This window comes from Gallinula chloropus (assembly GCF_964237585.1).
Source record: "Gallinula chloropus genome assembly, chromosome: 14".
NCBI classification, from domain to species: domain Eukaryota; kingdom Metazoa; phylum Chordata; class Aves; order Gruiformes; family Rallidae; genus Gallinula; species Gallinula chloropus.
In genome coordinates, this window is record NC_140099.1 from 3,022,000 (window position 1) to 3,048,231 (window position 26,232).

At 45.5% G+C, this 26,232-nt stretch overlaps 1 protein-coding gene across 1 annotated transcript in view; it reads right to left on the bottom strand.

Moving 5' to 3' along the window:
* Window positions 1-26,232, bottom strand: part of LOC311197004 (nesprin-2-like) — a gene marked incomplete at its 5' end in the record, with an annotated part of 155,847 nt that overhangs the window by 17,662 nt on the left and 111,953 nt on the right. The window contains 13 exons of the mRNA XM_084270692.1: window positions 9,999-10,165; window positions 11,131-11,289; window positions 13,432-13,587; window positions 15,784-15,909; window positions 16,664-16,858; window positions 18,236-18,470; window positions 19,436-19,530; window positions 20,378-20,525; window positions 20,892-21,046; window positions 21,590-21,718; window positions 22,595-22,774; window positions 24,309-24,513; window positions 24,814-24,947. Coding sequence (XP_084126818.1) covers window positions 9,999-10,165; window positions 11,131-11,289; window positions 13,432-13,587; window positions 15,784-15,909; window positions 16,664-16,858; window positions 18,236-18,470; window positions 19,436-19,530; window positions 20,378-20,525; window positions 20,892-21,046; window positions 21,590-21,718; window positions 22,595-22,774; window positions 24,309-24,513; window positions 24,814-24,947 — 2,084 coding nt within the window. The remainder of the gene's footprint in view (window positions 1-9,998; window positions 10,166-11,130; window positions 11,290-13,431; window positions 13,588-15,783; window positions 15,910-16,663; window positions 16,859-18,235; window positions 18,471-19,435; window positions 19,531-20,377; window positions 20,526-20,891; window positions 21,047-21,589; window positions 21,719-22,594; window positions 22,775-24,308; window positions 24,514-24,813; window positions 24,948-26,232) is intronic.

Genomic DNA, 26,232 nt, shown 5'->3' on the forward strand with positions numbered 1-26,232 from the left:
CTGGCTCAGCAGGTCTCTGCTCTACAGCTTCAGGAAGGTCTTGTGTGAATTCCTTAATTAAACTATATCAGATTGAATTTTTGTAGCTTCATTCATCTGCTAGTGGCAGTTGGTACTGTAACGTGCTATAGTTAAACTAAAACGGGATCTTGATTTTTCTGCTGTGAATTATGGCCAGTGTCTTCTCCAGGAACCAGCAGGGCCACCCTAATTAACACAGTATTGCTCCACCTACAGAGGCAGAATTTGCCCAAATCACAGGTCCAGCACCCTGGGCAAACGATTGCTGACAGGAGAGAAGGCCTGAACAATGGCTGCTGTAGAGCTTACAGCACCATGATGACATTAAAAGCTCTTCCAAACACTGACTTGTGCAGAGGTGTGCCACTGCCACTCTTCTGGTGGGTAAAGATGAAAAAAAGACAATCTTGAAGAGGGAGAATTGCCAGCGGTTAGAGAGATGTGCAGGAGACAAGCACCTGAACCACAGAGACCATTTACTTCTCCTACAGCTGTTTGCAGCCCAGTTCTCAAACTACTGACAACCTTTTCTCTATTTCCAGCCTTTACAGCATCTTCCCCTGTCAACCCCCCTGATCAGCCCCGCAAATTATCCAGTAGCATCTTTGTACATTTTGACAAATCTGTCCCCATGCAGCAGAGGAGGATCTGCTAAACTGCCCCACTGCTCTCAGATCTTTCCTTGAAGTTCCCATTTATTGCATAAATGTCTTTATGTCTGCCAGCACATTCAGTAAATCTAAGAAGGAACACTTTTGGAATCCAAGTGAGGTATTTTGCACCAAAACAGCTCCTCAAACTATTATTTTGGTTTAGCAATCTCTCTGAAATCCAAGTTACAGATATTACAACAAATACACAGGGTGTTTATTTGCTGGTGTTACTAGAACCAACAGTCTCAGACACCATCACTGTGGTACTGTGAGCTTGGATTTACTTTCTAGAAATTGCCATTACAGACACACCATTGTAATTAAGGAATTTGATTTGTTACATATGCCGGATAGAATATGGTATTTGTCAATCATTCAGCCACCCCTAGTGATCTAAGTCATTCATCTCAAACTCAAACTTAGCAGCCAGGGAAGAATATAAGCCTAACAGAAGTTCACATTAGTGCAGTGTAGAAACAGGAAGGCAGCCTTGTCCAGGCGTCCACATTGCCTGATCTGCTCTTGTTGAAGACACAGAGCCGAGGGTGAAGGGTTCTATACTGAAGCAACAGGTGAAATGATGGAAAATTTGAGCACCCTCATTGGGCACCCTCATCTTCCACCGAAGTCACAGGGAAATGCCATTTCTCTGGCTACAGCTCAAAGAAAAATGACTAATCACATACATGAAAGTCCTACGTTTGCAACAGTCATTCTCAGGTGCATTTCTGCATCTGGTGCATTTCTGCATCTGGTGCATTTCTGCACAATGCAAGTATTCCCAGAAATTATCTGCTCTTTGCATGAAAGGGACCTCATCAACTCTTTTGAGATGCATCCTGAAGGGACTGTTTGTTCCAAAAAGAAAAACACAGAGCAGGGTGGGAGTGCACAGTGCAAGCCACCAAGCCTGGGGGCAAAAGCTCCCCCCACATCCAGGTGACCTATCATCCAATTAATTTGACCCAGTGAATTAACAGCAATAAAAGTTCAAGTGCAGTAGGGGAAATGAGGTCCTCTCAGTTACCCAGAGGGGGGAAGGAGCTGCCACCACCACTGATTGAATTCTTTCTCTGCAAAGTCTAATTCTCAAATTATTTGTTCAAACAGGCAAAACTTACTGTTTACTGAATAAAGGCCAACCTATCCATAGTTCACTTCCTGATGTGAACTCACCTGCCACCATTCAACATGCCCTCAGAAGCAGAAAAACCACTACTAATAAAAAGTAACTCCAACAAATCTCACCACTAATCTAAAAGACCCCAACAACCTCTGACATCTCTTGTACTTTGCAATGGGCCCAGCTTAAAAGATACCCTGATTCAAAACAGTGCTCACACACACACGATGGACCATCTGACCTGACTCAAGATTGGATTTGGGTCTCAATACCCTCAGTGAAGTTGCCAGTGCTGGGTTACAAGAGAAAAGCATTAAGCTATTTCAGCCTGAATCACTGCATGGCCCCACAAATACACAGAAGATTTTGCAGTAGCTACTCAGGAAGAATCTAGCAGTACAAGGCACTTCCACGTTGACTAAACTGTATTCACATACAGATAAAAACTGCACAATGCCCACCAATGGCATTGCATCAGCTGTCAAACCACTGCAGGAAAAGGCACAGGGGAGCTCAAAGGAGGTAAAAAGCAACATTCCAATTATAGTGTCTGAAAGAATGAAAAACATCCTGATGTATATACCAAACTCTCCCTCACAAGCACAAATGTCATCAGAAGATGAGACTATGTACACTTCTTTTTAACTGAAGAGGAGCTGAAACTGCTCTGCCAGCTGATCGGGTTGTTTACAGCCCGGCAAGGCAAATGAGATGCACAACCCAGGGAACCTTTGTTCAGTCAGCTGCAGGGCGAGCTTAGCCATGTGAGGGACAAAGGACCCGATCTGGAGAGGTGATGTATGAAAGGCAAGGCCGGTTCTCTGTACAGCACCCGGCCCTGGTACAGGGACAGGAAGGCCCCGTGCCCGTGGGCTGCGTTAGCACAGCGAGCAGAGCGGATGCGCCAGAGGCGGCTTTTCGTGCGGTACCCTGCCGGCCAGTCCCGGAGGTTGTTGATGCCGATGTTCACTGTCCTGGGTGCAAAACCCCCAAACGCAGCCGATTTTAAGCGAGAGGTTCCTGGGCACTGTTTATCCTGCTCCGCGTCTCCCACTCATCGCCTGGTCCAAGGCGAACTGCAGGGAGCCACCGGCGCGTCGGCACTGCGGTGCCCTTTCCCCCGCCCCCCGCCGCCCAAGGCCGGCCCGTCCCGCTGCTCCGCTGAGGGCTGCTCAAACAAAACCCACCCCGACCAACCCGCAGCCCGTTACCAACACGGCACTTACGGTTTGCTAGAAAAAACCATTCCTCAGCGTGCAAAGCCCAAACTGCACGGGGGATCGTCTGTGCAACCACGGCAGGCATGAAAGAGGAAACCCCTCCTCCACAGATGCCCTATTTATTCTCCGCTTTAGCATCCCGCGCGGGGGGAGGCTCGCCCGGCCTCCTTCCCGACCCCCGAGCTGGGGAGCAACTGCAGCTCTCCCCAGGTCTAACCCTGCGTTTTGGGTGGGGATTTTACCTGGCAAACGGCCGCATCCCTCCTCAGAACAAAACCACGGGAGCTTTATTCTGACGAGAGCATTAGCACGCCGAGAAGCGCACACCGAGCGGCTGCCTGCGGCTGGCAGCAGAAAGGCTGCAGGCTGGAGGCTTCGGCACCAAAAAAGGGAGATGTGGTGCTCGTTTCTTGTGCGGAAGAGAGATCACAGCCTCACACCCGGATGATTTGCAGCAGAGGCAATTTGAAGCAAACCCAAACCAACCGAGACAACCTATATCCGCGCGCAGGCATCGCACCCAGAGATGTATCCTTACTGCCACTGGTAATTCTTTCTTGCCTTTACCATTACATCCCAGGTCTTTAAGGAGGAATTAAATCTCCCACACACTAACCTGTCCTCTCTTTAACCTTCCAGTGCAGGCAGAAGGCCTCCAGTGCAAGCAGCCTGTTACGCTGGAGAGGAAAATAACCCCTGATCTTCACTTGTGATCTCGTTCGTTAGTGGAAAAACACGCTGCCATGATTTGTGTGTTCTGACTGCCAGAGATCATGGGGTGGGGGAAAAAAAGCGGAAATTGGAGAACCTGGGGTAAAAAGTCACTCCCCACCCCGGCAATACCAGGGAAAAAAGTGAAGAAGTTACTATAATCCCACCAAAAATGCACGGAATGAGCTCTGAAATCGAAGGTGTTCAGGTGTTGCAGCGTTCAGGTAATCTTCTGCAGACCTGTATTGGCTTGCCAATGGCTCACATGCAGCATATGGCAGGATAAAAAGTGCCTGGGCGGTCACTGCACACCGTGAGAGAGCTTCAGGCATTGGCACATGTAAATCATGCTCAGCCACTTTGACAGTTTAACCTGAGCACCGTCCAGGGAGGTTCAAAAACCCATGTCAAATGGGTTTAAGAAAACAGGGAAATAACCCTCCCAGCGTGGCAGGCAGACACTGGGAATGGGCACAGTGTGCAGAGGACAAGGACTCCTCTTGTACCACCAGTTCCCCCCACCCCCCTCCTCGCTCCCGGTGCACCTCAGCACACATTGCATATCCAAAATAAGCCCAACCATCCTGCCTGATAGGATAATGAACTCTGTCACAGCTTTTGCACTGAAGAGAAGCGTAATCCCTAAAGGACAGGGAGCCAAGAGAACAGGGGAGAAGGAATGTCACTTCATGAGTGACATTTCAACTGGCCAGATTGGGTTTTTTGCATCAAAATAATTACACAAATAAGATTTTACAGTGGTGCTGCTACAAACTAGTATAATTCTGCTCAACACGGCTGTATCAATTACCTGGAGGCCTCAAAGCAGTGTGTTTTGGTTCCCTTGCCATGCAATGCTGATCTATGGAAATTTTTTGAAGAGACCTTTGAGCTCAGAGCACACCCCCACTGACTGCGGGCTGCCCGGCCTCAGCTGTGAGAGGGTAGGACAGGACACCGACACGTGTTTGATCGTCTGCCCTGCCACAGGGTAAGCAATGTCATGGAAAATAAAGAGAGGGACCAGCTGAGAGGTGGTATGAACTTGCTCGCTCCCCAAACTTACTGCTGGAGTGGCAATGGGGGGAGCTCAGCCAGGGTGGAAGGGAGGAAAAGGGTGGTTCACTGGAGCTCTCCAGTAGAACCTCCATGCAGTCCCTGGCACAGCCTAAGGTGGTATCACTGGAAAGCTTTGACTCCTTCCCCTTTTGCTGCAACCTGAGCAGCTTCAGGCTGTTTGGGAATTTCAGTGGGGGTATGCAGGAAACCACCTGCAAACACCTTCAGTGTCCCAGGCTCTATGTGGGAAGGAAGGAGCCAACAGTTTAAGATTCCTGAACCTGCACAAAGTGGGCTGTCAGCTTGCAAACACAGGGAGAAGACCTTACTTGCCGAGGATTCACGTTTAACAGAATGAGAAGGCACATTTGGCCTTGTTAACCTTCCCTGTATTTTCACACTTGTGAAAACATGGACCAGACCCACCAAGTAAGACCGTGCCCATGATCAGAGCAGCTGAGAAACAGTGTCCCTTTTCTACAGCTTAACAACAGAGGCAAGAGCTGCAGGATGGCCACGAGGACAGAAATGCAATGTTCCTTACTGTAGGGACTAGTCAGCAGACCCAAAACTGCCACAGGCAGCCCCAATGAAGCTGGTGGCTTTAATGAAGGCTGAAGCACCATCCAAAAGCTTTGCACAGCCCCAGGCAGCACAGACACCCTCCCGTGACACATGGGTGCTCCTCCAGTCTGCCAGCAGGCACAATGCAAACAGCAGTGCAGAAGGCAAACTTGTGCCCACTGGGGCTGGGAAGCGAAGCCTGGTGTTAGGATGGGTGTCAGCAGGGAAACACTAAGGGACACAGCTGTGCACAGCATGGTTCCTTGCAATTCTTGCCAATTAAGCATGGCTGGGGAGAGGTGGTCCAGAGCATACCAGGGATGTAAATCCCACACCACAGGTTTTTGGCTGTCTACCAGTCTACCACCCCTGTGAAGCCTGTGCCCTCCCTCTCCTACTGTTTCAGGCCTTCACTTGGGGGTATGTGCAAGCATGCAGCAGTTTCTTCTGGCAGAGTGCTGCTGGGAGAACAAAAGCAAGAGATTCCATGCATCCATTTTTTACAGTCTGCACAATGCTCCCTTTCTGGCTGTCAGTATGTTTGCATTCCCCCCTCTATCAAGAGAGACTTCAGCGCAAGAACCTCCCCTGGTAAGAGTACCTTTTGAGCTGAACACAAAGTCACCTGTTGTCCTTTCCAGGCAGGCTAATGCCTTGAGCGTTACTTTATCCCGTGAGAATTAACTTTCTGAGACTTTTTGAATTTGCACCAAGCCACCCTCCCAGCTGCAACACATGCAGCAAAGCTTCTGTCACCACACAGGCCAGGCACAGGCATATAATGAAAGTGTTAAGTCCTGCAAGTGCAGCCATATGGCAAATCTGAGCTTGTCACCATAAACTAGGAGAATCACTTCAAGGACTAAATGGAGAGCTCACCTAATTTGCCCATCTGTCCCAGGACCTTTATTGGTTTAAAAAGGTGAAATAAGCTATCAGGAGGAATGCTCTGTATTGATACCATGGCTTGAGTCTTGTTTGGTTTCATGTTGCTATCACACAGACACACACTGTGCTACAAAGATAAAATGTTACTCAGATTGCAAGGTCAACCTCGGAGAGACTAGAAACCACAGAACTGAAACTGCCTACAAACCCTGATTAGACTCCCTTGTGGATATGGGTTATTTTATAGTCTTCAACCGCAGGATCATAAAGTGCTTGACTGCCAGATTCACCCCCAGGATGAAGGATTCCTATTCAATGTACATTTTCCCCTCCTACTCCACACATAACCTGTAGTTTACTTACTGCCCAAGTCACAGCTGGCCATGAAGACAGCATGAGGTTTGGTCCCTGCCCCTGTGATGGATGGCCAGTGAGCAAGGGAACCAGTGCAGTGGGCTGTGGTGTACCCACAAGCACAAATAAAGGGAGCAGCTCATTAGGTGTTTAACAGAAAGTCCTTATGTCATAATACTTATCAAAAAAGAGTTTCAAGTGGTCAGATTTGGCATCCAACAACTCAGAAAATTTTCACTTCAATTTACTTGCCACAGTTAGGGATCTGAGAAGCCAGGAGCAAAACCCACCTCCTCATTCTGCAGAGGTGCCATGAAAATAAGTTCCTTCAAGTACCTTTCTCAGGAGCAAGACAAGATAATCGCCTTCCTGCCTCAGCTGAAATTCATTTCCCTCCAGGCAGCATATTCCGAGCTCCATCACCAAACTTTCCAAGGCCCTCTGGCAGTTCAGCCCTGAAACACTTCCTTCCTTTTATCTTCCCCAAGAAATGAAGCTGTACCCAATAAAACTGGCTTCAGCTGGGTCAGCAGCCAAGGCAGCGGTAGCACGGCCCTATGGTCTCTCTTCCATGGGGCAGCAGTGGGGACAGACCCTGTACCTTGACCTGTAGGCTCCAACCTCCCTGGAGCAAACCCATCCTACCCACTGAATGAAACTGGTGATGGTGGATGTTTGAGATCCAAGAAGATGGCTGGATGACAATGGCTTCCCTCAACAGTGCTGTCCCAGTTTTCAGCTGGGATAGAGTTAATGTTCACCAGAGGCTGGGAGGGGACACAGCCAGGACAGCTGACCCAGGGGCTATTCCATACCATAGGACTCATGCTCAGTATATAATAAAGGGGACTGGCCGGGCATCAGGGCAGGTGAGCAAACTGCACTGTGTAGCTCCTGCTTCATATAACCCAAGTACTGGTGCTGTTATTTTCCTCTCCCTTTGCTGTCCCAGTAAATGGTCCTTATCCCAACCCATGACTTTTACCTTTTTCTTCCAATTCTGCTCCCCATCCCACTGGAAGGGAGGGCTCAGCTGCCAGCTGAGGCTACACTACAGTAAGGGCAACACAAACTTTACCACCACTCTTACTGTCACGTGCTCTTTCAGCACAGCTGCAATACGATGTATTTTTAGTTTTGCAAAAGCAAACTGAAAAGGAAGGAGACAGTCTAACATCATGGAGCATGGCAACCCATGCTCACAGGCTTCCTCCAGCCTTAGGTCCCCTGCTCTGCTCCACTACCCCATGAGGAGGCCCAACCTGCGTCACATCTACGATTGGTAGAACTGCTGACTCCTCTCCATTGCCTGAGCTTCAAAGAAGATAACCAAAAGCACAGGAGGAGCCTCCTCTTCAGAGCCCAAGGTGTAGCTATGGGTGAGGTGGAAATTGCAGTCAACTGAAATCTGAATTCCTTCAGAATTCAAATCTCATCACCAAGCCACCACTGCAGCATCAATCTTGAAACAGAAAGTCACAAGATTGTAAACAGGGTAAAGTACTCTTAACCCCATACTCAGAGTCTATTGTGTCCAGCCTGGTGTTATGTATTGCTGAGCAGCCAAGAACAGCCAAGTTGAGAGCCAAGCCCAGACCTGATGGATGAGATGGAGAAAAAGATGTGCTATATCCACGCTGCAACACACTGCAATACGCTGAACCTCAAGTCCAAGAGGACCAACAGAGACCACAGGGCTGCCTAATAATCTTGGGCAACTGAGAGAGCTGCTTAAAACCACATTTTGTTGGGTCCTTTCAAGTTCATTAGCCTCACCCTGAGCACAAAGTTAGTGGAAATCACAAGTAGAAGCTGGCATGTTCCAGACCTTTTGGGATTAAGAACACCGGAATAATCATAAAGCATCACACCAACTCACTAGTAGCTGCAATATCCACTTGGACATCCAATACTGGGAGCTACGCTGATGCTCCAGGCAAATCTGCTTCAATGTACCTCAAAGCACCACCATACACTCCTCTGAAAGTAAAGACTTAAGGCACCCCAGGTAGACAAGTACTCTGTTGCCACAGACTGCTTGAATAAGACTGCCAGATCTCTCTCTAAATATACCATCAATTATTTAACATCTTTTCCTAAATATTCTAGAAACATGCCATGCTTAACTCAGTTTGAATCTGCATTTTAAAATTGCTACAATTCAAAACTAAGAGCGGAACAGAAATGATCATGGAAGTATTTTTAAAGTGGGAGGTTACTGTAAAATGAGAACAGAAGGAGTGCTGTTATAAAAGCAAAGCTTTCTTTCCCCCACACCAGATAAAAAAAAGACACCATGAAACAAACCATTGCAAGACTATCTGCAGAGTGTTAGATCTTAAGAAGGCGGCTTCTGCTTAATCATTCATGGCTCATGTGTCACCATTAATTCAGATCTCATTCCTGATTAAGATCCAACACACTTAGCACAACATTGCCACTGCAGGACTGCCAGCCTTATCTGTCCTAAATGTTAAATGAGCAAGGGAGCTTCTGCAGGCCCACAGAGGGGGGCTACAGGCCAAAAAAAACCTTGGCAGTGGAGTTTAGTCCAACTCCAGTTTGGGTTTAAGCCTTACTACTTCTGGGTCACCAACACACTGGGGCAGGTGGTGAGACCAGTCCAGCGTCTTCCTCCCAAGCTGTGGCAGAAACTCAGAGATAACAGTGACATGGGGTCGTCCCAGGAAGGCTAATGCTAAAATAATCATGATGTTCTTAACTCTGTCAAGTATCATAAAGATGTCGAATCCTTTAAGAAGAAGTTGTTGCTCAGAGTATACAGGGTTTTGTTTTCATTTCAGCCAACAGTATTTTCATTTCATCATCACGCAAAAGATGCTGAATTTAAAAAAAGGAACTTGTTGTTTGGTCCTACAGGTGCTTTTAGCAATCACCCTGAGCAAAGGAATGGCACTAATGCTAAAAATGAAATGTTTATATGCTTTTGAATGTAAAACAGGAACGCTGACATTATATAAAACTATATAAAGACACAGGCCAGGAATCTGTTCCCAGACTTGTGCATTCAGACAGAGGGTGAAAGAGAGGCACATCCTAAACCAGGAGGCTCTCCTAAAGAGCTCCAATGAACTCCTACCATATTGCCCTAAAATTAAATTGCAATTCAACTCACACAACAGAGAAACCACTTTGACCCTTCCTTTTACATAGTTCCCATGATTAAAGTGATATTTTATATTAATTCTTACATTCTTATCATTAGATAAATTCAGACATTTGGTGTTATAATACTGCAACGAAAAAGCATGAGCTTCAGGTTCATTTAACTCGCAATAATACATTTCAACAGAACTGAAAAGTCCTGTCAGTATGTTCCTGATGGTCAAGGACAGTAGCCTCTGACTTTTATCTCACATAAAACACTGAAACTCATTTTCTTACCGTGCTCCAATGACATCAAAGAGGTGCTGCCAGCGATCATTGATTTTGCTGAGTTTATCATCTATTTCTGCAACTCGGCTCTTGTTGCTAGCCTTCATTAGCTGATCGCTCATTTGTTTCAATTGAAGCCTGTTTTCACTGAAGAGGTTTATTTCCTCCATGCAATCCTGATAAATACAGGCAAACATTGCTTAATTCAAACAAAACAACAGAACTGCAACAAAACTGTTTCTTCTCCCACCTGTGCCATGTGAAGTCAGGTATGGCTAGCAAAGGCTGAGGTTTCTACGACAGCATGTAGTGCTCTCTCACTTAAAAGAAAAATAACCCTCAATGGAAGAGCACTCTTACAATAAAGCCACAATGAAAAAATAAGCTGCTTAAAGACTTGCAAGTGCCAGGAGTAAGTACCCCGAAAAACAGGAGTGATGTTCTAATTTTGCCTCTGCTTTCCTGATTTAACATAATTTTTCAATCAAGCTACCTCAGAAGAACTCCAATTCAACTCTGAGGTGGCTGCATTTTGTTGGATGTTCTTATCCAGAGGAGACCTGGGATTAGATATCGAGACCTTAAAGCCATGGGGAGGACCACAGCAGCAAAATAATGGTCTTGTTCAAAATCAAGCTAATACACCAGCATTAGAAAGCAGCACTAACTGCACTGACTGCCCAGGAGAGGGGGCAGAATTAGGTTTTACTTTTGGTCATGGTAACTTCTTGTTGGTCTGGCACAAGGGGACCTTTTGGTTGCCCTCAGGCTACCAGCTTGATAACCACTGAGAGGTGGAGGTGGCAAGTGCTCCCAGGACACCTGTGACCCCCAGCAGGGACAGCTCTGGGCATTGCAGTGCGTGCCCAGCCATCCAGACCCTCCCGCCCCAACTCACATACAGCACACCCCGTGCCTAACTGCAGACACAGCCAGGTGGCTTTTCTGTTCTGCATTATGCTCCAAGTCTGCACATGAAGGAGGAAAGAGCTGAGGCTAAGAGAGCTCATCTTCTCACAAGAGCCTGCACATGCTGGTTTTATATCCCGTATCACTTCCCAGAGGCGAGGGAGAACTGAGGAATGGTGTCTTTACAACGAGTTATCAGGCTGCAATGGAGAACAGGGGCATTACTGCTTACCTTCTCCAATTTGTCTATCATGTCTTCAATGCTAACATCTGCGGTCTGCAACACTTTGCTTTCCATTTGTACCAGCCAGGCGCACAACTCCTTATTCTTTTCATTGAACACAACCCAAGCATTGAGTCTGTCCTCGATCTCCTGCTTATGCAGAGACACCTATGGATAAGCACACACATTGGGGTTGGACTAGATGATCTTTTGAGGCCCCTTCCAACCCCCAACATTTTGGGATTCTGTGCTTAACTGCTGGCAACATCTTTCTCAGGAAGGAAAACTGGCAATTATGAGCCACCTAATTTCTAGGCTTTTAGAGACCTAAGCAATACACACTGGGGGTAAAACAGGAACGAGCCAAAAAATCCCAGACAAGCTTCTAGGAACACAAGCCTTCAAGTCAGGCCTTGCTTTGAGCACTTTCTCCTCAGACCAGCTGTGCTGGGATACCAGCTCCAGTTTGGCATCCACAGCATGATACAGGAGCAGTGTGGGTGTTCCCATGGGACACTAAAAGAATATCAAGGCCCAGGCAAGTCAGCCATACACGGGTGTCCATTAGGACAGGATACTCGCTGGTATGAACAGTTAAATGTTTGACCTACATGCACCTTGCAAAGGCTGCCACGTGAACACTAATCCCCAGAGTGCATCTGCTCCCTTGTGTGTCTGTGTCCCTTGCTCAGTCCCGCACAGGCATCTGGCTGCCCGGCTCCGGCGGCCGTGACAGCTGCAGCCGCCTCTCACTCCTAAAGGCTTTCACCTCCCCGCATTTATACTGCAGATTTAGTTGGTTTTTTTACTTCTTCCCCACACAATACATCTCATCCTCTAATCTGTTAGCCAAAACAAAGCGGCTGCGCTAACAGCAGAACGGATGAAATCTGCTTTGCTACCCTCTAGTCCTGCACTGGGCATCAGCACAGACTCTTGGGAGGCTCATTAGTGCTGTGCAAACATTTCCCTATGTCCCTCCTCTGGGCTGCTGAATGGATTCGTCTCACTACAGATTTCTGTGTGCCTAACAGTCACATTCGTGTCACCCCTTCCTTCTCTCCGCCAGACACTGAACTAAATGTTGTTCCCTCAGGAAATTAAAACAGAAATTCTGAATTAAATCTGAACTTAAATTACTACTTGGATAGACTGTAGTGGGGTACCTATCAAGACTGCTTAATTTTCAGGGCTGTTCCTCACAGCTGAAATCAGCAATTCACCAAAAAAGGAAAACCAACAATGGTTCAGGCATTTTGAGTTAAAATAATGCCCTATTTCTACAGGATTTTTTTGGGGGGGAGGGAGGTTGTCTCTGGAATTATTGTCAGAATGCAGAAACAATAACAGAGACAGTTTGTAGGTCACGCAGTTTAAGGCAGAGATACTGAATTATTCTTATTGCAAGGCAAAAAAATGAACCCAAATAACTATTTCACCACACCAAAGTTTGTGAAGTAAGTACAGCTGTCCATCACCCCAGCAATACTCCCACCAACACTGCTTTACCTTTGCCTGAGTAAGGGTTGGACAGCAAATACTAACTCGCTTCAATAGTCCTTTACAAACTGCAACACGAAAGCGACTGATTCGTGAGTAAAGAGAGGCAAGAGTCGGGCTTGCTGGCATGTACAGCCATCCGGAGTCATTTAAGACCCCGAAGTATTTGACTTCTTCCAATCCTGTTAAGGGGTGAAGTAAACACACTTTCTGGCCTGCGTAACCGCCTCAGGAATCAGCGCGTGGGACTCTGCTGCTAAACGCTCCCCGCCAATTTTGCAGGCAGCACATGGGGTGTAACGCAGCAACCAGCCACAAATGCCTCACAGAAAAAGTCCGTTCTTCGTGTGTTTGAAACCAAGAAATCAGCATTTAAACGCACTTAAGTTAGTTTTATCACCCCCCCTGACGTTTTTTAACCATCGGATTGCAAAGACCTCCCCCTTCCTTTCCCAGCTTCATGCCTTCGGGCAGTTCCTGTGTTTATCCCCCCCCACCCCGCCCCGCCCGACCTTTGGCAGCCCCGAACAAAGCCACCTATTTCAGCAAACAGCCGCGTTTCAGCTCTGTGCAGTTCTCTAGTTACAAAGACTTTAAAAAAAAAAATTAAAAATTAAAAAATCTCAGCAGTCTGCCTCCAGGAAACGAAGGGCAAACTTCGGCTCAGCTGCACCAGAAGACCCATCCCCACCCGAAACTGCAAACGTGAGGCAACCCCAGGAGAAATCCTCGCAGCTACCCCGCCCCCCCTTTTCGGCCAGGCTCTATCAGTACCCGCAATAAAACCCGCCGAGGAGGAGTAAGACTTACACGAAAGCAGAGCTCTTCCCACTGGCTGTGCAGATGTTCCACTTGCTCCTTGAGCACCATCATATCCTCGTCGAGGATGTAATGAGACAGCTCCACCTTCATGGCCCGCAGCTCCTTCATGTCGCGGGCCCAGTCTGCCAGCGACTGCTCCAGCTCCTGCATGGAAACGCACCCAGAACAAGCCTTGGCACTAAGCTCTTCTGGTTTCCAAACCTGCTCGTTAATCCCCTGCCTGCCCTGTGGGGGAGGAGAGGAAGGGAATATGCAGCCACTTGTGCAGCGCTCTCCTGCGGGACCGGATGGGCTCCGCGGGGTCCCGGCTATCTGGCTCCGGGCCCAGCTCGGAGCCCACAGGAGCCCAACTGGAACCCAGGGCTGAGCTGCTGCCGATTCACCGCTGCATCCCCAAGAGCCAAAACGCTGCCTGACCTCAGCAGCTCCCCGTGCTCCAGGGCAGCGGTTGGGGCTTCACACCCAGGCAGGATCGTGCCCAGTTCTCTGGGTTGCCTTTTTAATTATTTTTTTTTAATTATTATTTTCTACCTGCATTTGTTCCAGTTCCAGGGTGTTTATTGGAATGCTAAAAGGATAAAATTTGTTCCTTTCTGTACTGGATGAGTTCACCAGCACTTGGTCAGATTTGTCAGAAATGGGAAGCTTTTAAACTGCCCATTCTTTGCCCTCCTGGCTCCCCCTTCCCTCTCCGACAAGGTTATGCATTTTCCTTATCAGTGTTAGAACTGTCACCTAAAAAGCCAGGACACCCCGCATGCAGCTGGGAGAGGGGATGCTCTGCACACCAGGTACTAGGTGCCTCTTTGCAAGGCAGCTGCTGGGAAGTGTCACTGGCTCCTCTAACAAAGAAATTTCCTGCAGAACATCCAATCTGTTTCATTTTAAATAGAAAAAAATGCATTTGTATCAGGAGAAGCAGTGGTTCCAGGCCACAGGAGAGCGTTTTCACAGGTCTTTTGATCCTGTCATTTACTTAAATCATTTAAAAAAAATATCTGATCTGCTTCAGCAATGGGAGGAAAAAAAAAAACAACCGAGCCTGAGACTAAAATTTACCTGAGCTCCTAAGAAAATACTCCCTACAGGTGTGTAAATGCAGGTCAAACCCCTGCATTAATGGAGGTAACGATGGAATTTCACAGGACTTTGCAAGTCCCTATTAAGTCCAGGCCTGAGAAAAACAGCTTTATTCTACAGAAGAGTGAAATGCAGGGAGAGGAAAGGAGGTCCCTTCTCCCCCATGCCATTTTGGTCCTTTATTATATTGTACAGTGGCTCCCAAGAGCAGCAACTGTACTGACACTGTCTGACCCTGACACCTCCGCAAATGAATTTCTCTTACTGGAATGAGAAGCAGGAGCTGTGAGCTGCCACCTCACGAATTATTCAGGGCTACAGCAAGACTGCTGCCGTGGGAAAGGCAGCCAGCACTCACAAAGAAGATTTCAGACAGCTGATAATGAGTTCAAAGCCTTGGCTTGTTAATAAGCTTATTTGTTCCCACTACATAGGTCAACAATTCACTTCATAAGCGGATGATGAAAGACTGACCAGTCCAGACAAAATGTCTCCTATCCCTTGGAAATGTTTTCCTTGCAATTTAATTTTCACGGTGCACTATGGGCTGCAAGGGCTTTTGCCACTCCCTTACTCTTAATTTTCTTTCTCTTTAATTATGCCTGAATCCCAGAGGTGTGCACGGTGCTTTGCAGACTTACACGGTCTCTGGCCTGAGGAGCTCCCTGTCCAAAATGGATTGGAAAACAAAGAGGGAGATTCAGCCACTAGGATAGCAGCCAAGTGAGGTGAGACCGTGGAGATTTTTCCCTTCTGTTTGAGGAACTGCATATTAAATTCAAGACTGTGAAAGGGGAGCAGAAGCAGGAAAAAAACCCCTCCAAACCCTGTTACTCTTCTTGTAATCTTGGTCAGCTGGACTTTTCTGGGCTGAAGAAGGTTAGGTTTAAATTACATACAGCATAACTTCTTCCCTGTGAGGGTGGTGACTCCCTTGCACAGGCTGCCCAGAGAAGCTGTGGCTGCCCCTGGATCCCTGGCAGTGTTCAAGGCCAGGTTGGATGGGGCTTTGGGCAGCCTGGGCTAGTGAAGGGTGTCCCTGAACATGGCAGGGAGGTGGAAAGAGATTGGGCTTTGAGGTGCCCTCCAACTCAAACTGTTTTGTGATTTGATGACTTAAGATTGGCAGCAATCAGGATGGCAGCATGGAGAGAAAGTCAGTGTCACTAAAGAGCAGGTAAGGGTGAAAAACTGATTTTACAGAGATCAGGTGTCACACAAAGACAACTTCCATATAAGTGCAACACGGCTATTAAATACCTTAATGTGTTCCTTGGTTTTGTAGAGCTCTTCATGTTCAACTGGAAGTGGATCTTCTACTTGTTTCTTCAGCTCTTCCAGCCTGCTTCTTAACTCCTTGATTTGGTTTTCACAGCAGCCCCAATTCTGCTCAAGGAGACAAGGACATTACAAAAGGTTGAGAGGCTTTATCATGATATACTGAACCATACAGAAATGCTAAAAAATAGCCTCTTCAACCCACTAAAGTAAATAATCATGTGCACTGGCTATTTGGATTTTCTTTTTGATACACAGTACCACCCACAAGAACGTGGTGCAGGGATGTACAGAACTTAAACCCTCTCCTGTACTTTGACTTACAGAGCACTGCTGCTCATTTTGTTTTGCCTTACCCCAGAGGCTTTAAGCACAGCTTTTGGGCTGCTGATCCCATCACTGACAGTATTCAATTTGAAGACTTAGACCTAGGTGCTGTCTAGCCATGAAAGCAAATTCATTACTCTAAGGAATTAAGTATCACCCACCCTTCTGTTTAGAGGGGCAACAACAGGACGAGCAGCGGGTCACGCTAACGCCCTCTAAGCTAAATTTTAGCTCAAGTCACAGCCTGAAGCAGGAGAGAGCTCCAGGCTGCAGGAAGCAGAACAACCAGAGCAGGAAACATCTGCTGTAGCAACAGACAGACACCAAGCCCATTTTCCTTTGGGGAATCAGTGGAGCACAAGGCCTGATGGTGCATGACATGCACTTCGCTCAGAACTCTCCACAGTGATCAGCAGCTCAGCGTCTGCACTGTTGGTACAGAGCTCAGCGCTGGAGATAGTGGAGCAGGGAAGCACCTGCAACCCCAATGCTGGAGAAGCTCGTGTAGCTGCTCCCTGGGGAGGGCATCATCTACCTGAATGGTGCTGTTGATCTGCATCATCTGCTTGTCCAGCTCCACTTGGGTGTCCCCCCAGTTCTGCTGTAACTGGCTGAGCTCCTCCTGGAGAACAGCGCTGGTCTCAGGATCAGACACAGTGCGTAACTTTTCCCCGGCATCAATGATTAAGGAGTAGATGGTTTCCCACCTCTGGAAAGTCATTGTCCTACTCTTTAATAGAAAGAAAACCAAAAAAGTAAGTATCCCAGCTGTTCATAACAAGCTTTAGAAGCACATTCTTGGCATTTCACTTGGGAATAAGTGAAAACTCAAAGGGAATTACAAGGCACTTGTTTGTTCACTTTCATGAAAGAGTAAAGAATAAATCTTCTCCCATCTGCTTTTTAAATTTGAGAAAAACAAGATTCTTTCTGATCTTCTGATCTATAAAACTCCACAATAGCTTTTCATACAAAGTGCAGCAGTTAACTGAACTTCCATCTTTTTTTATCTGAATTATTCTGAATTTAAAAACCAGTTTAACTTCTGTTTGCACCTCAAGCATCAACAACTAGGATGAATTTTTCACAGATAAGAGCTCTGTAGATCTTGACATACTCCAAGTGAAGTAAGCCATCCATATTTATTTTCCTACAACACAAACTGGCCTGTAACACAAGCAGATCTGATGACTGTTTCTTTCTGTAAAACAGCAGCAGGAGGGAAGGGCAGTTTGGAGTAGGAGCAAGAAGATTTTCTGGCTTTTCCCAGGAAGGAAAAGCATGAGCATTAACTTGTAAAATCTACCAAACATCATCTTTACACAGCAGTTAAAAGTAAAGATGAAATAAATAGGGCAAGCACCAAATGGAATACTGATAATGTGTTAATCCATCAACATTAGGTGTGTGGGAACACAATAAATCTTGGACTGTGCAAATAGCATTCAATAATGTATTTTTGAAAGGTTTTAGATTGCCTTAGGCAACCATCAAGTTCACTGCTTGGTTTTACTTTCTTATAAAACAAAGAGGTGTATAATTAAATGGAAAACCAAGACACCCAGTGTTAACAAAGGAAAATATTTTTTCCACTGCATGTAAAACACAGAAGTTGCTGTCCTGAAGGGCTGCTGCCCAGGTCTGTGCATCCTGGAGCGGTGGCTCCAAGGACAGACCCCCTTGCAAGTGCTTTAACTTCTGCTCTTGGCACCTCCTCCTGCCCATGCCTGCACACACAGGACACACATGGACCATCTTGCCACCCATGTGCCTGCGTCCTTCAGCCACACCGCAAGGCCTGCATTCAGCAGCCGTGTCGACGCGGCACGTACAGACCCAGAGGGCACCGTGTATTACCCTGTCCATGTACTATTTTTACAGCATGCAAGGCTACTAAATGACAGTGCTGACCAGGAAGTTTTCTGGTATAATAAGCCTTACACAATGTCAATGTTTTCTTATCTGTGCTCAGCTTTAAGAAAAAGTGTCAGCAATTGTTTTTATCCAAAAAACATGTGATTTTAAAGCTTTTTTCCTTACTGGACAGAATTTGTTTCAGTCTAAGAAAATACACAGATTTTAGACTAATGAGAAGTAAATATAGTACCTTGAAGTCATGAGTCAGATTACAAAGCTGGTAGAGGTTATAGCAGTCCTGGCTCTTCACTGATAGGAGGAAGCTGTTTGTATCAGCAATAAATCTGCTGAGTCTCTGCAAGCAACACCTGAAGAACAGCCACTGGCTCATGAGTCCATCAATATCTTTCTTCCTCTGCTGAACCATCCGGATAACATTCTGCCACTGCTCTTTCAGCAATGTGAGTTTGGAAATAAACTCAGTTCTGGGGATAGCAAGTGTTTAATGTTAACATATTTTAACCTCAAGGCTGTATTTTACAGTAACTGTGATGGATTTCCATTTGCAATATTGTATTCCAATTACCGTACCCAGCTATGCAAAAAACTCTATGCAGCCCTAAACTCAGCCCTGCTCTCACTATTCCATCTTCTAAGTAATCCAGCAGATTTAGCTGGAGTGGCTAAGCCCCCCTGCCCCAATTGTCAGGTCTACTCCTCTGCAGGAGACCATGGCACCCAGAGCAGCTCTTACACACACCCTTTTTTTTTTTTTTTGTGGGGCTCGCTTCAGCACAAAAATCCAGCAGCTTTGCTTAGTGTAGCCCTGCTTTCCCTTGCAGGTTTAAGCCAAGCTATGGACTTTATCCTGAAGCAGCAGAGGGGAGCACACACACACACTGTCCTGGTAACTCTGGGGAAGCAGCAAGCTCTGGCACAAAGGGGTAATGTGTTAACAGCATGCCTGAAGGAGCTGAACCTCTGCTCACAAATATTACTGGCTGCTTCCCACTCACGATTACGAGAAAAGTGCAAAATGGTACTGATAAAAAACAGGTTTGGCTACCACCTGTTTCGAGTTGCATGGCTGGTGACTCAATGTTTCATCAGGTGTTCCAGGGGCAACATGGATAGTCTCACACCTCTGCACATGCTCTCTGGAAGAAGGTGGCTTCTCAGCCACAGTTACACCACTTGTAACAACTGCAGGGTAGCAGTAGACATGGAAGCTTCCTGTTCAGGAGCAATTTTTTTTGCTAGGCAGAACATCCAGCTGCAAACCAAAATGCAGTCTGGCCGGGGTGCCTGTGTTTGTCACTGTACCTCCTCACACTTCTGCAGATGTGCCAGGGAGTTATTTAAAAGGTGAACCCAGTCAAGAATGTCCTTAGAGCAAAGATTCAGTACCAACGTCATGGAAGAGACTTAAGGAGAAAAACACATAGATTACCTTTTCTCTGCTTCTCCAGATTCTAAGGACAGTAGAACTTTTGAAATGATAGAATTGAGTGTCTGCTGATTTATGGAAATCTCAGCTTGCAGCATCTGAAAATACAATGATAATTTCATTGCACTGGATGAAGAGAAGACTTCTAAGTAAACGAGAGAAAATAACTTGTCTTGGACCGTAAGGTGCAGAGACTCACCACCCGGTGGTGTGAAGCAGCAGTAAGTCAGGCAGCGTGAAGCTCTGGTGCACTGAGGCAGCACGGAGCTCACCCTAAGAGATGTTTAGCGTCTACCACTTGGGTTTTTTTCCCAGTATTTTAGTTGTCCTTCCATCCTCCCACCACTAGGGCAAAGCCAATAGACAGACACTGCTTAGAACTGTACCCACATGCTACTGGTAGCATGCAGTGCACCTTCTCCCCCCAACGGATACCGGCACACATGTGTGAAGCACCATGTCTCTGTGACAAACAGCAAGTGTTTGGGAAAATGCCCGTGAAACAGATTTCCACCAAAATCTAAGAACCAGTCGAAACAGAAAGATGCTGCAGAAACTTTCTGTTTTAAATGCAGCTCTTCCAGAAACCAGGAAGGTTCCTGCCAGATTGCCAGCCAACTGCCTCGCTGGTTGTCCTAGGCCGCAAGCCTCAGTGCCCTGAGACAGGGAGACAGGCAAGTAGCCTGGGGTTGGAGAAATCCAGGACTTCCATGTTCCAGCACCACTTAGGCACCAACTCCTAAAGGTCTGGTCCCTACAAAAAAGGGAGCCATCCATTTTGGAAAAGGATTTTCTTATTTCAGAAGCTTTCCTCTGAATAAGTACAAGGCCACACTTCAAGACTGAAATGCCCAGATGTAACTTCAAAAGGCACAGTATTTCCTAGTGGTTTCTCCCCACCTTCACCATTCAAGAAGATGCTTCTATTTTCAGAGTCAACTTTACCTCATATACTTTCTGTTGCTCCTGCAGTTCTTCAAACCGTCCTGGGATATTTGATTTCAAGGCCTCATCCATTTTTTCTAGGAATTTAATCCAGTTCTCGCATTTCTGAAAGAATTTCTCTGCATTTTTTTGTGTTCCCTCAAGCACACTGTAAAACAAACAAAAAATCATTAGAAACTGTTGTGGTAGTCATGGTTTTCCTGGCAATGTTTGCATACAGTACAGCATCGTGGTTAGCAATACTAACATACTCAGGTTTTGCTTGGCACTTTGCTACCTCTTTCACTTATGACCATCCAGATTTTTGCTTCAAGTAGCTTGGAATACAAATAACCACTGAATAATCTGGATGTAGTTTTGTTAAAAGGTCAGGAATCCATTTGGAAAGCCCCTAAGAAAGGGGCTGAGAGAAAGCTGAAAACAAATTGTAAGACTTCCTCTGGTTTGATTTGGTTTTCATCTTCCTCACAGAAAAGGAAATGGTTGGCAGTGGGGTTCTGGTTGCACTTCAGACCTGCAGCGTTCCAGAGCAGTTGCTGTTTTCTGACTCCACTGCCGTGTCAGGCTCTGCACTTTCTTCAGGGTGAAGTCATCAATTGGCAGCTTCAAGCTCACTTCGTTCAAACTCTCTATGCTTGGAGAAAGTGCAGCAAGCTCCAGTGTGCGATTCTGGAAGTTAAAAAACCCATGAATTGCCAAAAACACTGCCTTTCTTTGATTTTAAAGTATATAGAAGCTTCTTCTGTATGCATCCAAAATACTAACCCACCCCCCTAACATTTCTGTGTTAACTTCAAAGAACATAGGAAACAAAAAAAGTCACAATTCCCTCACACAGTGTCCTCCCTTTCCAACAGTACTGAACACATATTCAAGAGCTGATACTTTCAGATTCACTTTCTACCTTACACTGAGGGCAATGGGGTAGCTCCAGAGCAGAGCTGGGGGAAAAGATCTCCCATCAATCCCAAATCTATGTGATTTTTCTCTCCTCCATGCAGGCATCTGGCCTGCAATGTGTATATTGAGGTTTCATGAACTTAAATTATTGGTGGTTTTTCTGTTTTGGATGACATTACAGTTACTCTGACAGAAGCAGTAGAAGTACAACACTTAGGGCACAAAATGTTCCTTGAAGTATGCAAGAGCTGGTGTCTTACGGACACTAAAATCCTCAGTATGTGTCTTTTTGTACTTGGGAATCAAACATACCAGGAGCAATTCTGAGTTGTCTGTTTCGTCCTGTTGACAGAGTCTGTTGAAGGACTCTGTGCAATTTGTGAGCTGACCCTCCAGCGTTTCAAAGCATTTCTTGAAATCCTCCAGTTGTGAAAGATTGAACTAGGATAAATATTGTATATTCACATTAATTATGGTTTAATATACTTATTCAGTATACAAAGAGGAGCAAAGAGCAGTATTATCAGGAAAACAAAGAGATGTTCAATTCAAATTCCAACGTATTTATAACCCACCTAATGAACTTTCTTAGTTTTTCTCTGGTTTCTAGCTGTGGAACTATGCTGGTAGATGGAGTCATAGACAGACCTGGCTGAAAATTTCTTGGTGAATTTGGGTTTACTTTAGAACAGCACAATTCATTGAAACCAGACTTCTTCACAGGAACAGAATAGGTTTTCATCAATAGATGTACAGCAGGATATTTGCTTGGAAGTTTTCTCAGGAATACTTGTGCAGAGTGGTAGTCAATCCCACAGCACTCTTGTGATCACAGCATCATATGGAGAAACCTGGATCCAGGTCCCTCCCTATGCTACCTGAGCAGGGATGTGAATCTGGTTTTCCTAATGACCAGAGTTTTCTGCTTGTGTTAGATATATTGTGTGAACTCATATCAAAGCAAAAATAAGTTTTTTCCAAAGCACAGCTGAGAAAGTTTACAGCTTATTTCAAAGTTCATAGCATATAAATACATTTCTGAACCTGTAATCATCTGAGGGTCTCATACTGCTTGACTGTAATAGGCTCTTAAAAAGCTTTGTTAGAGCAACACAAACAGGTAAGCAGCATGAAACCCTTCATCTGCCCCTCTGGCTTCATGTATTATTTCTTTACATCATCCTGAAAATCTTTATTTTACTAAAATTTCATTTCATTTCAAGAACTACAGGGCTCTGGTGTAGAAGGTAGCCCACACAGGACTCTAGTGAAGACGTTACCTCACACTGACAGCTAATCTAATATTGAAAAAAGTACCTCAAATTCCTCTAACTTCCTCTGCAATATCTTCTCCAAATAGGATGCTCTCTGGAGCGGCTGCATCTTCTGCAACAGAGAGGCTTCTGCAGCTGTCCCAGTCTGCTGCTTTATCTGATCAGCCAGTGCAGAAATCTGGGCATGGCATGCTGCTACGTTTTGAAGGTCGTGCTGTAAATCCTGATGAGGGAAGGGGAAAGGAAAAAAAAAAGTCAGCAAATGAATCAGATCATCATTCATGTGCCACTTTCATTTAGTATCTTTTGTTGCTGTAACTAAGCTCTTTTTGTTTATCTCCTCTGGGAGCCAAATTCAGCTATGGTGAAAGCTTTGGTCTTTTAGTCAGAGGATAAAGGGAATTGCTTCCATTGACTCTAGTGCTGGGAAAGGCACAGTTCAGAGTTCAATGGAACACCAGTGACTTCAGGCAGTGGGATACTACTGCTACAGAGAAGATTAGGGAGAGAAATCAGAGTATGCCTCTCCACAGAATGGATTTACACTAGCAGACGGAGAAACTGGCCCATGCTGCAGATGAGAAATGCTATTATGTTACAAACAACAGTGCTTTGGATCCCTTAATGACCAAGGACCCTGGGTTTGGTTTTATTTGTTCCCCTTTACTACAGAAATGATGCTATAAAATTAAAGCTTTACATGCAACTCATGTGCCATATCAGTGATCCTGTTCTTCTAAGTCACCACTTTCCAAAACCAGTTAGCTTCATGTGTCCCACCACACACACCAGACAGGACCTGCAGTGCTGATGGCACTCCAGCAGTCATGCCTGCCTTCGTGGGTGCAAAACTCTTCCAAAAAAGTTTCCAGAAAATATGGTGCCTTTTTGCTGACAAACTGATGAATTTATGTCACAGTCATTAATGGATCAGAAGGGAGTGAAAATGTTTTGCTCTGAGTTTTGCTGCTGTCTATTTTTTCTGACACAGGGAGAAGTATACGACTTCTCTTTCCCACAATGTAAAGTTTCTTAACTGGCCATATGCAAAGTGGAGTACTTTGAACTTCTTCCAATATGTGGCTAGAGGATCATAAAGCATGATGAATCATTGCTCTGTCCTGAAACAAGGATTATCATTTTTCTTTATTGAAGTCTAAAGAAACCAAGAATGTCAGGACCTAACGACAGCTTTGCTGCATGAGAGAATCAAATGTACCCTGCGGTCTCAGCATGAGATCTCATTTGCCTAAAGTCAAAAGCATTTAGAATAATCTAATGAGCTCAGAATTCTGTGAACTTATCAGACCAGGTCAAAAAAAGTACCAAGCCCAAATAAAACCAATTTGAAGGCTGCAGAAGACCTCAAGATGGTTCTGTGTACTGGAGAACTGGTCTCTTTTCTGCAGTTATTGTTCTAGTAGATATTATCTCTCCTCCCAAGCAGTGTCCCATAATGTAAATAACTCTTTAATGATTCCTTCCAACACGGGCCTGATTCTTTGTATATGGCACAATGGAATATAATTGCTCTCTTTGATATCTTCTCATCCTATGCTAACTCCAGTTTGGTTTGGTCTCAGGATATGGTCAAAATATTTAAATAAAATAGTGTATGCTATTAGGGAAAACCCCCACAGATTTTGTCTATCCACTAGCTGGATTTGGGGGAGGAAAGTGGAACGAGGTATTCAATTAATTTGTTGCTCAGATATAAATCCTGCTTTGTATCAGGCAGCAGAAGCATATTCATGTACCTTTATATCCTGTATTTTCTGTATCAGGGTTTCTATCATATTATCCTTGGGCACTTGAGCATCCAACAGCTTAGTACACTGCTCTTCATGCTTCTGTAACTTGGCTGTTGTCTCAGTGCATAACGTATCAAAGGGCTTCCAAAGCTGCAGAGTCGCTTGCGCTGCCCGCAGTTGATTTGCAATGTCTTCATTTACTGAGTTCCACCTGTCAACACATTAAAGGATAAGAGAATTTTCCTAGAACATTCTCCTCCAGAATATGATTAGTATAGGATTCCTGTGGGAGTTTCTTTGCATTCATATCCATGTTACTGAACACTGACACAGGACCATTTTGTGCTCCGTCAAAAAAGATATCAGCTACCCCTCACACGTGTGCCCTTAGACAGAGTATGCTACAGTAATAGATTTAAAAATACGACAGACTTTCAAATCCTACTTCAGCAACTCATTTGTTTTGATTCTTTAAAATCCTAATAACTGTGTGTCTTTTTTGCAAGCTTACCTTGCGTGTGCATCTACACACTTCTTTGCAATAATCTTTGCAAAGGTGGGGGAAGAGTTGTTCTTCAGGTTACTGGCAGCAGCATGGAGCTTGGCCCAAATTTCCTCACTGTTCTCTGATTCATCCTGAAGAGACTGCAAAATGTATTATGGAAATGAGTTGTGGAGATGAACAGCCTAAGTGTAGTTTCCCCTACAGATTGGTAGGTGTAGGACAGCAATAACAGAGTCACAGAATAGAATCGTAGAATGGGTGAGGTTGGAAGGGACCTCTAAAGGCCATCTAGTCCAACCCCCATGCAGGAAGCAGGGACACCTTCACTAGATCAGGCTGCTCAGAGCTCCATCAAGCCTGACCTGGAGTATCTCTAGGGATGGGGCTTCCACTCTGTCTCTAGGCAACCTGTGCCAGTGATCCACCACCCTCATACTGAAGACTTTTTTCCTAATAACCAACCTAAATCTGCCCTTTTCTAGTTTAAAACCATTACCCCTCACCCTAGTGCTACTTGCCCCGGTGAACAGTTCTTCCACAGCTTTCTCATAGGCACCTTTCAGGTATTAAAAGGCCACTCTAAGGTCTATATATGGAAAAGCTATATAGAATGGACAGCTATAATGCAGCAACACATTTGCAGCACAGACTAAAATGTTTGTGAAAGATGTTACACTGGATCCTAAAAATTAGGAAGCTAAGAGAGAGGTGAAATGGTCCTTGTTAAAAAAAAAACATTCAAGAGGTGTATTCTAAACTGAGGTAATTGAATTGCTTTTAAAGAAACAGCTCATTTCACAAACACACAGCCTTGAACTGATTAAATTTGTTCACTAGAAACAAAAAAAATGTTTTTGTTTTAAGCCACTTTCAGGGAAATTTCTGTTTGCATGACAGCTCCTGTCTCTGGCCACATGCTGCCCTCCTGATACAGGCAATTGCAGACCCCTGCCATGGATCGTTATCTGTGAACTTACTCTGATTAAAAATAAAGAGGGTGATGGAAGGAAGGGGTAAGAAAGTGCCCAGTTCCTTCCAGTTATTACCTGTCCCCAGATGAGGATGGAAATCACTTATGCAGGCTTTATTGTCGAGACACACATGCCCAGGATTCACAGCCTCAGTCTGGCCTGCACCACTTCTGATATAATTTTAAAATATACCAAAACAGGCCTTATTTTTACTGAAATGGAGAGTGTTTACACAGCCTTTCAACACTCATTTCAAGCCAGGTGAGGGGCTTTAGCCGTATCTGTAGAACATTTCGATGCAGGGCCAGCCTGCCTGCCTACACTAGATGCCCCAGTTAGACTCTGCCATAGCCAAGCAGAGCAGCAGGATGATTCAGGACATTTCCACTCGGCATTTATGCCCAGCCTCATTCAGAGGCTGTGCAGGTTATTCCAGGTCTGGAGAGAGACTTTG